This window comes from Phyllobates terribilis, unplaced genomic scaffold, assembly GCF_046119375.1.
Source record: "Phyllobates terribilis strain yellow unplaced genomic scaffold, ASM4611937v1 Scaffold_7__3_contigs__length_470593459, whole genome shotgun sequence".
NCBI classification, from domain to species: domain Eukaryota; kingdom Metazoa; phylum Chordata; class Amphibia; order Anura; family Dendrobatidae; genus Phyllobates; species Phyllobates terribilis.
Genome location: NW_027362767.1, coordinates 78,531,401 through 78,547,276, shown reverse-complemented (window position 1 = coordinate 78,547,276; position 15,876 = coordinate 78,531,401). Strand labels below are relative to the sequence as shown.

At 51.4% G+C, this 15,876-nt stretch overlaps 1 protein-coding gene across 2 annotated transcripts in view; it reads left to right on the top strand.

Annotated features, from left to right (window-relative positions):
• Window positions 1-15,876, top strand: part of SPTBN5 (spectrin beta, non-erythrocytic 5) — a 466,593-nt gene that overhangs the window by 147,709 nt on the left and 303,008 nt on the right. For both annotated transcript variants that reach the window (XM_073638836.1, XM_073638835.1), the window contains exons 17-20: window positions 8,693-8,980; window positions 9,149-9,383; window positions 10,009-10,148; window positions 12,245-12,344. In XM_073638836.1, coding sequence (XP_073494937.1) covers window positions 8,693-8,980; window positions 9,149-9,383; window positions 10,009-10,148; window positions 12,245-12,344 — 763 coding nt within the window. The remainder of the gene's footprint in view (window positions 1-8,692; window positions 8,981-9,148; window positions 9,384-10,008; window positions 10,149-12,244; window positions 12,345-15,876) is intronic.

Sequence of the window (15,876 nt, the reverse complement as noted above, 5' to 3'; positions counted from 1 at the left end):
TGCGCTGTGATGCAATGTAGCAATGTTTGGCCAAACAACCTGTGTCATAGCCAACGTCACCATGTAGCCGCAGTCTAAAACTAATAAAACCGGATCCTGCAACGGGACACTCCGTGATGAACTTATTTTTGAAGTGTAGCACCCTGAGGATTCGGCTGCTACAGGGGTATTACACCTCAAGCCAGAGGTGTGGTATTCCACTCCCGGGTAAGGATGGAGTGTGGAACTGAGCTCAGTAGGCTGCATGCACTACATACATCCCATTTCCGGGGGACAGACCAATGGTACTCCCACTAGAGAAATGTGCAGGTACGACAGTGTCTGTCCCTGGCTGGAGTGGGAGGGGGGTGGAACATCCCAGTAGTGTAGGGGCAGATAGGGGGAGCAGTCTGGGTAATGCTAGGAGCTCATTGGGTGCTGGTCACCTGAGCTCACACATAGAGGGAGTATATAAGGTGGGCACCATCTTAGATCAGGGTCAGTCTGTCAGAGTTGAGTCAAAGAAGCAGAGCAGCTCAGCCAGCTCCAAGGCCAAGAGAGAGAGAGAGGAGAAAGAAGGACCCAGAGGGGGAGAAGAGGGAACTCCAAGAACCCAAAATTAGAGCAGAGGGTGAAGAGTTGGCACAAGGGTACCGGATCCCAAGCTGGTGGAGGGCCCTAATCCTTAGCCAGAGACCGGAGGTCGTGGGCAGGATCTGCCACGACCACCCACTAAATCCACCCGGAAGGCAAACCGTGAATAGGGTCAGGGAACCCAGAGACAAGGGTTTTACCAACAAGAGGCCCGAGGGAGCCGGACTTAGGTGGATCCCTGGTGGGGAAGGCCAGAGAGAAGGACAAGTCAGAAAGGGAGCTCAGGACCACGCTCCAGAATCACCTGGGGGTTGGCCGAGTCCAGGACCTGGTGGACGCAGCACGGCTCGGGCGGTCACTCAAGGCCGGAGTGACCAACACAAAAGCAGTAAGTAAAACCCTGAACTGCACAGCCCGACTCGGAGTCTTATTACTACTCTCACTGCACCACCACAACCACCACCCTCTACAACTGACCCCCTGAGGCTATACCCCTCCCGTTGGGGGTTATACTACCTGAGCTGCACACACACCACCAGCCTCAGCGGACCCTGCTGCAGCGGCGGCCGTACTGACCGCAAATCAACGGGTGGCGTAGTCGACACTAAAGAACATCCAGTAACATCTGTAGGACTGCCACACACTGAGCTTGACACCCTGGGCACGGACCGGGTCACCGCCACTCGGAGACTACAACCCCCACCTGATCCGGCTCCGGGTATCCCCCAAACAACACTGGCCCAGGGGGCGCGTCAACTTTGGCGTAGTCGGCAGGATTACGTGCCCGCAACAACCGGGTACTGCGTGCCTGAAGAAAAGTTCACCGTTACCTTAACAAGAAGTCTCCCGCCGGTTCCGGAGGGTCCCCGCCAACGGACCCCATCACAGGTCGTTTCCCGCCGGTTGTCCGCCATTTGCAGCTTTTTCCCGCCATTTCCAAAGATTTCCCGCCTTGGAAGAGCGGACGCCATTATGGGCGTGCCAGAGGGTGGCAAGAGGCCACCTCCCATCGTGGGCCAGGTCGAAGAATTGCGCCAAAAGCGGAAACCGCGCCCACCAACAGAGACTGTGATGCTGGAAGTGTCCATCAGCGTAAGAGAACTGCCCCTGGAACTGACAATCACAAAGTTGCCCCGGGACCACCTTCAATGTGGGCGGAGACAGAGCAAGAGAGCAAAGATGGGTGTCGCCTGGAGCAGTCTGGAGAGAGCGCACCCGGAGACAAGAAGTCTGGAGAGGAGTCCAGAGAAAGCCTACCCGGAGATGGAGGGAGAGTCAGGCAGCACCGACCCAGTGGTCAGGAGCCTGCTACAAGCCACAACTCCACTAGGCTTAGTGGAGATCCTAGCACAGCTCCCCCGAGACCGGGAGTGTGCACAGACTGCGCTGGAGGGCCTCGCACGGAGGATGGCCCGGGTGCAGCGAGAGACGTTGGCGGAGTGGAGCCGAGAGATGGCCCAGCAGACCGGAACCCGTCAGCGGAGCACGCCACTCGAGACGAGGAGACAGACCGCCTCTGAGGATGGTGCAGGAGGACTCAAGGCCGGAGACGGCGCCGAGAAGGGAGCTGAACGGACGGAGGCAGGTAAAGGGGACGTCTCTACCCCGAGCCGGGAAACCGTGTACCTGCCCCAGCTCCCCGTCGCAGAGCCTGAAATTCCCCCTGCCGTGCCCGTCGCTGCATCGTCACCGCCGCAGACTAGGCCTCAACCGGAAACCGCGGCCGCGACCCCTGTGACGTTACGCGCTTCGACCCAGAGCGCGGCAAAGCAGGAAATACCATCGGCCTGGTCGCAAGGCCTAGTACCCCCGGGCGCCGCCATTCCAACAGTGCCCCCTACCTCCGCGGAGCCACCAGCCTGGTCGCAGGGCCGAGTAACCACGGGCGCCGCCGTTCTTACGGTGCCCTTTTCCTTTAGCGTGCCCCAAGCCTGGTCGCAAGGTCTGGTCAACCCGGGCGCCGCTACCACCACAGCGCCCATAACACCTAAAGTACCGCACCTGGGTGAGGACCTGTTCGCCCAGCATACGTGCCCGGATGGGCAGCCCTTCATATGGCCACCGGAGTTTCACCATCCCCGACTCCGGAAAGAAAGACCCCTAGATGAACCCCTGATTCCGGTTCCGAAGCCCGTCAGGAGGACCCAGCCCCCGCTAGAGGAGGCACAGTTTGAGTGGGACCCCACCGGAGGAGGCCTCATGGGGTTCACTCAGGAGACTCGGGCGGCCGCAGCGGAGCGTGCAGAGTGCTGCCGCCAGCAGCTCGAGGTCTTCGAGAAGGAGCGGAGAGAGAGGCGGGTCCGGGAACAGCAAGCACAGATAAGGAGCGCGGAGCAGAAGAGCCGGACCAGGAGGAACCCCCGTGCAGCTCATGGTCCCCGTACCACCGGGACTGTGATTAAATTCAACCTGCAGCATGGGTGGGGCTTCATAAAAGACCATCATACCCCCGGCGACGTCTTTGTCACACGCAGAGACGTAGAAAGCCATCTGCCGGAGGGACACAGAGGTCGTGACCTGTATGTAGGGGACGAGGTCACCTTCACCCGGCACAAGTGTGCCAAAGGACCCTACGCCCTCCATGTACATCGCCTGACGGAAGAGGAGCTGCGGTGTGAGGAGGAGCAGGAGGACCCGAACGGGTCTAAATCCAAAGAAGGAGCAGGAGGACGCCGTCGTTAAAGTACGGTAAAGAGACTGTAAATAGTTACCCATCGGGGTACAGTGAACTGTTGCTGCTTTAAATAAGTCCCCGTTGGGACAAGAGTGAACTGTTAACCCGTGTGTCCCTATTCCCATTACCTGGCCGAGGACTGAGAGCGGCCATATTCCCCTTGTATATAGTTGCGCTTCCTAAGGCGCCCCCTACCGGTTTTATAGTAAACTGTTGTTTTTCTTAAAGAGACTGTCGCGCTTTTCCCGGTCACAAGTTGCACCGTGGCCGGAGGAGCAAGAGTGTTTACAAGGACGTTATTTATGAAGAGTTTTTATGAAAAGTTTTATGTGATGTTTTATATGTTCATGTTTATGAAAAAAAAAAAAATTGTATGTTTTGGATGTTTTTTATATCTTACAGCCCGAGGACGTGCTGTGATTTACCAGGGGGGAATGTAGCACCCTGAGGATTCGGCTGCTACAGGGGTATTACACCTCAAGCCAGAGGTGTGGTATTCCACTCCCGGGTAAGGATGGAGTGTGGAACTGAGCTCAGTAGGCTGCATGCACTACATACATCCCATTTCCGGGGGACAGACCAATGGTACTCCCACTAGAGAAATGTGCAGGTACGACAGTGTCTGTCCCTGGCTGGAGTGGGAGGGGGGTGGAACATCCCAGTAGTGTAGGGGCAGATAGGGGGAGCAGTCTGGGTAATGCTAGGAGCTCATTGGGTGCTGGTCACCTGAGCTCACACATAGAGGGAGTATATAAGGTGGGCACCATCTTAGATCAGGGTCAGTCTGTCAGAGTTGAGTCAAAGAAGCAGAGCAGCTCAGCCAGCTCCAAGGCCAAGAGAGAGAGAGAGGAGAAAGAAGGACCCAGAGGGGGAGAAGAGGGAACTCCAAGAACCCAAAATTAGAGCAGAGGGTGAAGAGTTGGCACAAGGGTACCGGATCCCAAGCTGGTGGAGGGCCCTAATCCTTAGCCAGAGACCGGAGGTCGTGGGCAGGATCTGCCACGACCACCCACTAAATCCATCCGGAAGGCAAACCGTGAATAGGGTCAGGGAACCCAGAGACAAGGGTTTTACCAACAAGAGGCCCGAGGGAGCCGGACTTAGGTGGATCCCTGGTGGGGAAGGCCAGAGAGAAGGACAAGTCAGAAAGGGAGCTCAGGACCACGCTCCAGAATCACCTGGGGGTTGGCCGAGTCCAGGACCTGGTGGACGCAGCACAGCTCGGGCGGTCACTCAAGGCCGGAGTGACCAACACAAAAGCAGTAAGTAAAACCCTGAACTGCACAGCCCGACTCGGAGTCTTATTACTACTCTCACTGCACCACCACAACCACCACCCTCTACAACTGACCCCCTGAGGCTATACCCCTCCCGTTGGGGGTTATACTACCTGAGCTGCACACACACCACCAGCCTCAGCGGACCCTGCTGCAGCGGCGGCCGTACTGACCGCAAATCAACGGGTGGCGTAGTCGACACTAAAGAACATCCAGTAACATCTGTAGGACTGCCACACACTGAGCTTGACACCCTGGGCACGGACCGGGTCACCGCCACTCGGAGACTACAACCCCCACCTGATCCGGCTCCGGGTATCCCCCAAACAACACTGGCCCAGGGGGCGCGTCAACTTTGGCGTAGTCGGCAGGATTATGTGCCCGCAACAACCGGGTACTGCGTGCCTGAAGAAAAGTTCACCGTTACCTTAACAAGAAGTCTCCCGCCGGTTCCGGAGGGTCCCCGCCAACGGACCCCATCACAGGTCGTTTCCCGCCGGTTGTCCGCCATTTGCAGCTTTTTCCCGCCATTTCCAAAGATTTCCCGCCTTGGAAGAGCGGACGCCATTATGGGCGTGCCAGAGGGTGGCAAGAGGCCACCTCCCATCGTGGGCCAGGTCGAAGAATTGCGCCAAAAGCGGAAACCGCGCCCACCAACAGAGACTGTGATGCTGGAAGTGTCCATCAGCGTAAGAGAACTGCCCCTGGAACTGACAATCACAAAGTTGCCCCGGGACCACCTTCAATGTGGGCGGAGACAGAACAAGAGAGCAAAGATGGGTGTCGCCTGGAGCAGTCTGGAGAGAGCGCACCCGGAGACAAGAAGTCTGGAGAGGAGTCCAGAGAAAGCCTACCCGGAGATGGAGGGAGAGTCAGGCAGCACCGACCCAGTGGTCAGGAGCCTGCTACAAGCCACAACTCCACTAGGCTTAGTGGAGATCCTAGCACAGCTCCCCCGAGACCGGGAGTGTGCACAGACTGCGCTGGAGGGCCTCGCACGGAGGATGGCCCGGGTGCAGCGAGAGACGTTGGCGGAGTGGAGCCGAGAGATGGCCCAGCAGACCGGAACCCGTCAGCGGAGCACGCCACTCGAGACGAGGAGACAGACCGCCTCTGAGGATGGTGCAGGAGGACTCAAGGCCGGAGACGGCGCCGAGAAGGGAGCTGAACGGACGGAGGCAGGTAAAGGGGACGTCTCTACCCCGAGCCGGGAAACCGTGTACCTGCCCCAGCTCCCCGTCGCAGAGCCTGAAATTCCCCCTGCCGTGCCCGTCGCTGCATCGTCACCGCCGCAGACTAGGCCTCAACCGGAAACCGCGGCCGCGACCCCTGTGACGTTACGCGCTTCGACCCAGAGCGCGGCAAAGCAGGAAATACCATCGGCCTGGTCGCAAGGCCTAGTACCCCCGGGCGCCGCCATTCCAACAGCGCCCCCTACCTCCGCGGAGCCACCAGCCTGGTCGCAGGGCCGAGTAACCACGGGCGCCGCCGTTCTTACGGTGCCCTTTTCCTTTAGCGTGCCCCAAGCCTGGTCGCAAGGTCTGGTCAACCCGGGCGCCGCTACCACCACAGCGCCCATAACACCTAAAGTACCGCACCTGGGTGAGGACCTGTTCACCCAGCATACGTGCCCGGATGGGCAGCCCTTCATATGGCCACCGGAGTTTCACCATCCCCGACTCCGGAAAGAAAGACCCCTAGATGAACCCCTGATTCCGGTTCCGAAGCCCGTCAGGAGGACCCAGCCCCCGCTAGAGGAGGCACAGTTTGAGTGGGACCCCACCGGAGGAGGCCTCATGGGGTTCACTCAGGAGACTCGGGCGGCCGCAGCGGAGCGTGCAGAGTGCTGCCGCCAGCAGCTCGAGGTCTTCGAGAAGGAGCGGAGAGAGAGGCGGGTCCGGGAACAGCAAGCACAGATAAGGAGCGCGGAGCAGAAGAGCCGGACCAGGAGGAACCCCCGTGCAGCTCATGGTCCCCGTACCACCGGGACTGTGATTAAATTCAACCTGCAGCATGGGTGGGGCTTCATAAAAGACCATCATACCCCCGGCGACGTCTTTGTCACACGCAGAGACGTAGAAAGCCATCTGCCGGAGGGACACAGAGGTCGTGACCTGTATGTAGGGGACGAGGTCACCTTCACCCGGCACAAGTGTGCCAAAGGACCCTACGCCCTCCATGTACATCGCCTGACGGAGGAGGAGCTGCGGTGTGAGGAGGAGCAGGAGGACCCGAACGGGTCTAAATCCAAAGAAGGAGCAGGAGGACGCCGTCGTTAAAGTACGGTAAAGAGACTGTAAATAGTTACCCATCGGGGTACAGTGAACTGTTGCTGCTTTAAATAAGTCCCCGTTGGGACAAGAGTGAACTGTTAACCCGTGTGTCCCTATTCCCATTACCTGGCCGAGGACTGAGAGCGGCCATATTCCCCTTGTATATAGTTGCGCTTCCTAAGGCGCCCCCTACCGGTTTTATAGTAAACTGTTGTTTTTCTTAAAGAGACTGTCGCGCTTTTCCCGGTCACAAGTTGCACCGTGGCCGGAGGAGCAAGAGTGTTTACAAGGACGTTATTTATGAAGAGTTTTTATGAAAAGTTTTATGTGATGTTTTATATGTTCATGTTTATGAAAAAAAAAAATTGTATGTTTTGGATGTTTTTTATATCTTACAGCCCGAGGACGTGCTGTGATTTACCAGGGGGGAATGTAGCACCCTGAGGATTCGGCTGCTACAGGGGTATTACACCTCAAGCCAGAGGTGTGGTATTCCACTCCCGGGTAAGGATGGAGTGTGGAACTGAGCTCAGTAGGCTGCATGCACTACATACATCCCATTTCCGGGGGACAGACCAATGGTACTCCCACTAGAGAAATGTGCAGGTACGACAGTGTCTGTCCCTGGCTGGAGTGGGAGGGGGGTGGAACATCCCAGTAGTGTAGGGGCAGATAGGGGGAGCAGTCTGGGTAATGCTAGGAGCTCATTGGGTGCTGGTCACCTGAGCTCACACATAGAGGGAGTATATAAGGTGGGCACCATCTTAGATCAGGGTCAGTCTGTCAGAGTTGAGTCAAAGAAGCAGAGCAGCTCAGCCAGCTCCAAGGCCAAGAGAGAGAGAGAGGAGAAAGAAGGACCCAGAGGGGGAGAAGAGGGAACTCCAAGAACCCAAAATTAGACCAGAGGGTGAAGAGTTGGCACAAGGGTACCGGATCCCAAGCTGGTGGAGGGCCCTAATCCTTAGCCAGAGACCGGAGGTCGTGGGCAGGATCTGCCACGACCACCCACTAAATCCACCCGGAAGGCAAACCGTGAATAGGGTCAGGGAACCCAGAGACAAGGGTTTTACCAACAAGAGGCCCGAGGGAGCCGGACTTAGGTGGATCCCTGGTGGGGAAGGCCAGAGAGAAGGACAAGTCAGAAAGGGAGCTCAGGACCACGCTCCAGAATCACCTGGGGGTTGGCCGAGTCCAGGACCTGGTGGACGCAGCACGGCTCGGGCGGTCACTCAAGGCCGGAGTGACCAACACAAAAGCAGTAAGTAAAACCCTGAACTGCACAGCCCGACTCGGAGTCTTATTACTACTCTCACTGCACCACCACAACCACCACCCTCTACAACTGACCCCCTGAGGCTATACCCCTCCCGTTGGGGGTTATACTACCTGAGCTGCACACACACCACCAGCCTCAGCGGACCCTGCTGCAGCGGCGGCCGTACTGACCGCAAATCAACGGGTGGCGTAGTCGACACTAAAGAACATCCAGTAACATCTGTAGGACTGCCACACACTGAGCTTGACACCCTGGGCACGGACCGGGTCACCGCCACTCGGAGACTACAACCCCCACCTGATCCGGCTCCGGGTATCCCCCAAACAACACTGGCCCAGGGGGCGCGTCAGAAGCGCCGTAACAAAAAAGGATTATAACCCAAAACCCTTTTAATAGATTTCCTAGTCCTAAATGTCTTAGGGATTGTGTAGCTAAAGAAGCTGTATGCTCCACTCTAGACTCCATTCTCAAAAGCCTTGAGTCGTATCCAACTCAGCGCTTGATTGTAGAGAACTATGGAGATATTTGATGTTTCAGGCAAAAAATACATTTATGTTGAAAGTTCCCAGGCAGATTTTTTTTTCATTTATTCATACTTATTTCCGTATTTCTTTTTCAGAATGAGACACACTAATCCACAAGAGAGTTTAGCCATCAGGAAACAAATTGAACAAATGGAAACACTTCTTGGACAACTGAAAGAAGAAGCTCAGGCAAAAAAGGACAAACTCCAAGACGCCAAAGATCAAAAGACTTTCCTACAGGACAGCCACAGACAGATGCTGTGGATCCAAGACATAAAGGAAAAGCTGACAAGTGAGGAGATGGGCACTGATGTAGCCTCCGCAGAACAGCTTCTAAGGGACCATCGGTACCTGCTTAAAGAGATTGAGGGTCAGAGAGACAGGTGAGGAACCAGTCCCAATAGTCTTTGGGATGACTTATTTCTTGGATAAGTCATCAATAGAAGATCGGTCCTAGTGAAGTCTATAGGACTGATCTGCTTTGCAGTTTTTGACATCATGCTTTGTGTTTTTTGCATTACACTAACCAATATATCTTTTCTTGTCCATAGAATCATTGAACTGCAGCAAATAGGAAAAAATGTGTTAGGGTCCAGCAATAGCCTTGAAGTGCGAGATTCTTTAGTGACCCTCATTCAAGGGTACAATGATCTCAGCGACTTGTGGGTAGAAAGAAAACAGAAACTAGAACAAGGCTTGGAGCTGCAGCAATTTTTGCGAGAAGCTGACAGCATCAATGCAGCAATTTCCAGCCATGAAGCATTTCTGAGGGTGAAGGATCTTGGGGTAAGTCCACTTTTTAAATTATTTTGAGATATCATTAGATGATACCCAGGTTGATAAATGTCTACCTACTCTAGATATATGCAGAGGAGTTAACGGGCTGTGCCAGATAGACTACATGGCTCTAAAATGCCCCATTGGAGTAGAGTGATGAAAGCAAATTTTTTTATGGAACTATTAAAGATCGATAGATCCTGTACGGTTGGCTTAAATCTAACTGGGCATTTCATGATGCCATTCTTGGAATTTGCTGGTCCCAGCATTTGAACCTCCATTGATCAGACAAAACCCTTGATTGGAGTACTTGGAACCCAATAAAAAGGTTGTTACAAGCCCCATTAGTTATGGTTCATCTTTTTTAGTACATGTATGTTATCATTTTTTCCTTTCCCTCTTACCTTAGTTGGGGCTGCTGTTCACACTTTACATGATAATACATGTTACCAATAATTAAAAAAAGATATAGCCTACAATTCAAAACCAGTCATATCTCTTTAAATTAGATAATTGGATCAATGGGAGGTTACAGTACGGAGCAAATAATTATAAGGTTGCTTTTTTGTTTTTTTGAAAACTAATGATACTTTAGTGTCAGATTATTTACACTTTATTTTTTACCATATTTCAGGACCAACTGGATACAGTTCAGAGTCTTTTGAATAGACATAAGCAGTTTGAGAAGGTTTTGGCAGCTCTCAATAGTCGAGTGACCAGCCTCCGAAAAAATGGAGAGTCCCTAGTGGCAAAAAATCACTTTGCTAATGCCTTGTAAGATTGTTATTCTTAAGCAATGTATTCTTGTTTCCTGAATGGTGGTGATATTATATGAATGGTTTACAGGTGCATGCACAAGTCTGGAGGAGTAACTGCCCAAAACATAACTATTAAAATGCATGATATGGTAATGCCCTAGGTAAATTCAGCACAACGCCTCAATCACACTTTTGGATGTGGGTCAGTATTTCACATTAATATTTGTAAGCTAAAACATCAAATACTGGTGTAAAATACTGACTTAAACATACAATAGTGAATGAAGCTTTCTAAGCAGTCTACGTGGGCATGAAGGTGATAGGAAGCTGAATAAAGTTATACTTTGATCCAATGTTTTATTCCAGAGAAATCCACAGAGTGTCTTAATATGTAAATCAGCTGTTAAGATCTATGGGCCGGACATAGATCTCCCTGAGAATCTGCCTCCAGAGCTTATTTTAAATGAAAGGTTACCAGTGTGAGAAATGTAATGATGGACACTTTTCTCTCATAATCACACAAAGCTCTGCAATGATATCAGAGTTAACACAGTACAGCAGAAGTGAACTTTGCCTCATTACAAACACATTTGCAGCTGCAGTTGTCCTCTCATAGTGCTTCAGCTTCCATCTCACAGGCAACCATTGTGAGGGGAAGGGAAGTACAGCAGAACTAACAGCACTAAGAAAGGACAACTGTAAATGTATTTGTAATGAGACAAAGTTAAGCTCTGCTGTACTGTGTTAGCTCTTATCTCACTGCAGAGCTGTGTGTGATTATGAGAGAAAAGTGTCAGTCATTACTTGTCTCACAGTGGTAATCATGGTTGCCAACTTGATGTTTTATTTTTTTCTGGACAGCTTATCAAAAAATCACAGACTGACAATATTTTTTACGGACATATTGGAAAAGCATATGAAATCATTATGATTATAAGTAATTCATGTATACAGACTATAATTCTGATATGTAGACATCGGCTGCATATAATATAAACTCTAAAATGATGACAATTACAATCAAAATCATCTGTATAAGTTTTTTGCTTAAAAAAAATCACGGACACCTTACATTTTTTTTACGGACAGGGCAAAAAGGTGCTCTGTTTTTAGGGATTGTCGTGGAATTTCTAGATGGTTGCCAACCCTGGTGGTAACGCCCCTTTTCATTTAAAATAATCTCTGGAGGCAGATTCTCAGGAAGATCTATGTCCATCCCATAGATCTTAACAGCTCATTTACATATAAGAAAAACATGGATTTCTCTGGAATAAGAAATCGGATCACAGATATTAAAGTATCATTTTATTTAACTTCTTATGACCTTCATGCCCATATAGACGGCTTAGGAGGGTTGATCCTACTGACAGATTCCCTTTAGATGTACCTGCATTATTGCTATCTAAGAGTAAAACAATTCTACATTTTTTGGTGTGAGTGCTATGTTACTTTAATAGATGGATAACAAACCCATTGCAATTAATGTGCCTGTTCCCATGTTCTTAATTTGTGGACTGATTGTCCACAAAAAAAAAAAAGGAGAAATGTCCTACTTGGATCTGCGTTGCGAATCAAACCTGCCAATGTAAGTTAATGGCCACGTGGAAAAATAAAAACTATGTCATCCGTGTACTTTCTGTATTTTACTGTGTAATGGGTAGGAGAAGCTAAGAAATTGATTTTATTCATAGGCGAATGGTAAAAGCTGAAACGCGGATCAAAAATTAATCAAGCAAGCTGGGAATAAAAAACCTGCACAATTTTTCACTCATGAGAAAAAGTTCTGATGTGTGAAACCGGCCTTATAATTAGCATGATCTCTATGAGTAATTGTTTTGATGAAGCGTCATTGTGGGGTCATTTTCAGACCTGCATAAAATTACAAATCTGCAGATTACACTGAAAAGTTACTTCTCCTGTGAGTGCTGTGCACAAAGCTGTACATTGTGGGAGGTATAATGGCCTTTGTAATGGGCTGCACCCGGCTTTTTCGGAAGCACAGGTAGCTTACTTGATTAAAGAGGACACCTCAGCCAGTTGCTGCTGTAATTATATATTTGTAATATACAACTGATACATTTGAGAAATCTTAATATCATTCTTGTCTGGCAGGATAAAGCAGAGGGTGTCTGACACTCAAAAGAGATATGATGATTTGGACAGAAAAAGTGAAGAAAGACAAAAACAACTATTGGATTCATTGAGACTTCAGGTAATTGAGTTCTTCAAATGTTTTAATGGCTGTACTTATCAGTTTGCATTTTTTTGTCATTTCAGATAATGTGCTTTGTAATTTCAGTTTTAAGTTTTACTTCAAATGCATTTCTTTAAAAAAATTGAGTTAAAGACCTTGTAAAAATCCCTGAGCTCCCCTGATTCTGCTGCTTTTTTTCTGTTTTGCTCTGCGTCGCTCCATTTCAGAGATATTCACATGTGTGTTTCTGGAGCTCACTATGTGAAATCTCTACTTGCAGTCCAACTGGGCGTTTCTTCAGAGTCTTCTCTGGGGGTGTACACTTTCACTCCTCCCTACCAATGACAACTCAGCAGCTGATCTAACAGTCTGGCAGTCTCAGATGCCTCCAAGTTGTGATTGGAAAATCTGGGATAGTAGGATGAAAGTGTACACCACCGGAGAAAACTCTGAAGAAACATCTGGTAGTAGTACAAGCAAAGATTTCACATACTGCACTCCAAAAGAAACAAATGTGAATATCTCTGCAATGGAGCGACACAGCACAAAACGAAAAAGAGCGGCAGAATCAGGGGGAGCTCAGGGAGTTTTGTAAGTTATTTAACTCAATTTTTTTGAGCAAGTGACAAGTCCTCTTTAAAGAGCTGGGGTGAGCATCGCAATCACACACCTTTACATTTGTGCTATTGTTATGCACACACCCGGGCTAAGCGGCGTGTGCGTGTGATTGGTAGTGATTCCACTGGACCGTGCCGGAGAGTGAATGCCTGGAGGGGCGTGACTAAGTATTCACCCGATCCGACCAGGGTCGCACGACGGCATACGACGCCAGTGCACCAAGGAGGAACCGAGCAGAGGGACCAGGTGCTACTCCAGGACAGACCCCGGACACGGCTGTTGACCCACACAGGGGAATACAGGAACAGGCTGGTAGGCTGGCACACAGACTGGTATGCAGGCAGGCGGGTATGCAGGCAGGCGGGTATGCAGGCAGGGGGGTAAAGGCAAGCACAGCTAGAGTGCAGACAGGGAGGCACTAGCAGGCAGGAACACAGGCGGGATAGGACCCAGTACACACCGGGACTCAGGAACAATACAGGCAGAGGGTTACAGGCAAGCACAGCTAGAGTGCAGACAAGGCTGAGCAGGGAGGACAGGGCTCTGTTCACACGGAACAGACAGGAAGGGAAAGACAGAGCCAGATACTCACACAGTACTTGCAGAGACAACAAGCAGGAGTTAGGTACGAGTTCAGACTCTGCAGAAAAAGGAAGGGAACGGACATAGAGGCAAAACAGGTAAAGGACAGGAGAGAGTTCAGACTGGAACTGAGTGTACGGAGAATACCGACACTGCAGAGGGATACAGGAGCGGGTCTGGGAATACGGCCCCCAGAGAGGCGGAACGAACAGGCAAGGAGCGTGTTCAGACAGGACAGACCAGACACAGGAGCGGGTCTAGGAAATCGGCCACTAGAAGGCGAGAGGAACAGGCTAGGAGCGTGTTCAGACAGGACAGACAAGAGAACACAGAAAGGACTCAGTTCAGACACGGGAACTAATACCGCAAAGCAGGAGACATACAGGACTTAGTTCAGACACGGGAACTAATACCGCAAAGCAGGAGACATACAGGACACAGTTCAGACACGGGAGCTGATACCGCAAAGCAGGAGACATACAGGACTCAGTTCAGACACGGGAACTGATACAAAAAGCAGGAGACATACAGGACTCAGTTCAGACACGGGAACTAATACCGAAAAGCAGGAGACATACAGGACTTAGTTCAGACACGGGAACTAATACCGCAAAGCAGGAGACATACAGGACTTAGTTCAGACACGGGAACTAATACCGCAAAGCAGGAGACATACAGGACTAAGTTCAGACAGGCCTGGAAATACAGCCTCCAGGAAAGGCAGACAAGGAAACAAAGACGGGACCTGGCACCTTCAGAGTGCAAGCACACACTGAAGGAAAACACTATGCTCAGGCAGGGATAGAAGGGAGCTGCTGAGCTATATACCAAGTGTCAGACAGCAATAGGCTGAGGACGCACAAGGGGTGTGACCCACAGCAGGTACAAAAAGCAGGAAGTGATCGGGCGCCGCCCTTAAGCAGCAGAGACAGACACAAACAGACAGCATGGAGGGAAGCCAGAGAGACATTCCGGACAGGAGATCAAGTGCGCGCTCCTGCACAGTGGGAAATGGACCACTATGCAAGGACGCCGCCAGGTATGTTACAGTACCTCCCCCCTTACGCCCCCTCTTCTTCAGACCTGCCAGAATCTTCCGCAGGGAATTCGAGGACCAGTCGTTCACTGGGTTGGAGGGGGACAGAGACTTGAGGGTAATCTCTGCTTCGAGGTACATCTTGTCAAGCTCACAGGAAAAAATAGACGGGTTATCAGGTACATAATGAGGAAAAGTCACTGTCTCTTTGTTATCTGGTGGTACCCCGGAGGATTCAGGAAACAACTGGAGGTCCTCCGCCGGGTCAGAAGAGTGCAGAGGCTCAGAGAAAACAACTGCTTCAGAGTACACTAGGTCGGACTCACTGGAGGAAGCAGGCGAGGTATCGGGTACCGAGTATAGGAAAGTCTCTGTCCATTCACCACCAGGTGGCACCCCGAAGGGTTCTGAACACAACTGGAGGTCCTCCGCCTGGTCGGAGGGGTGTAGAGACTCGGGAGTAACCTCTGCTTCGGAGTACACTAGGTTGGACTCACTGGAGGAAGCAGGCGAGGTATCGAGTACCGAGTATAGGAAAGTCTCTGTCCATTCACCACCAGGTGGCACCCCGAAGGGTTCTGAACACAACTGGAGGTCCTCCGCCTGGTCGGAGGGGTGTAGAGACTCGGGAGTAACTTCTGCTTCGGAGTACACTAGGTTGGACTCACTGGACGAAGCGAGCGAGGTATCAGGTACAGAGTATAGGAGAGTCTCTGTCCTTTCGTTACCAGGTAGCACCCCGAAGGGTTCAGGAGACAACTGGAGATCCTCCGCCTGGTCGGAGGGGTGTAGAGACTCGGAGGTAACTACCACTTTGGGGTACCCATTGTCAGGCTCACAGGACGAAGCGGACAAAGTATTGAGTACCGGGTGTAGAGAAGTCTCTCTCCATTTGTCATCGAGTGGTATCCCGGAGGATTCAGGAGGCAACAGGGGATCCTCCGCCAGGTAGTAGAGGTGCACAGACTCAGAGGTAACCACAGCTTTGGAGCATCCTTGGACATGCACACCGGTTAAAGAGAGAGAAGCATCTGATGCCGGGTGCAGGAAGTTCTCCTGTGTGGAGTCTGGATGGGCAGAAGTCTCTTCGGGCAGGAGAACTGGTGCACTACCCACGCACATTACCCATTGGGGTTTCTCCGGGATACAGGGAGATGAAGCTTCAGTAGGGACTTCAAGGTTGGGGTCAGGAGGTCTCAGGGAGGACAGACCCTGGCGTGACGGCTTGCCTCTACGTCTAGCACGTCTGGACTGCCTCTTGAGGTTGAGAGAAGTATTCCGGAAAGCGTAGTCACCCTGTGAGGATTCTGGGTG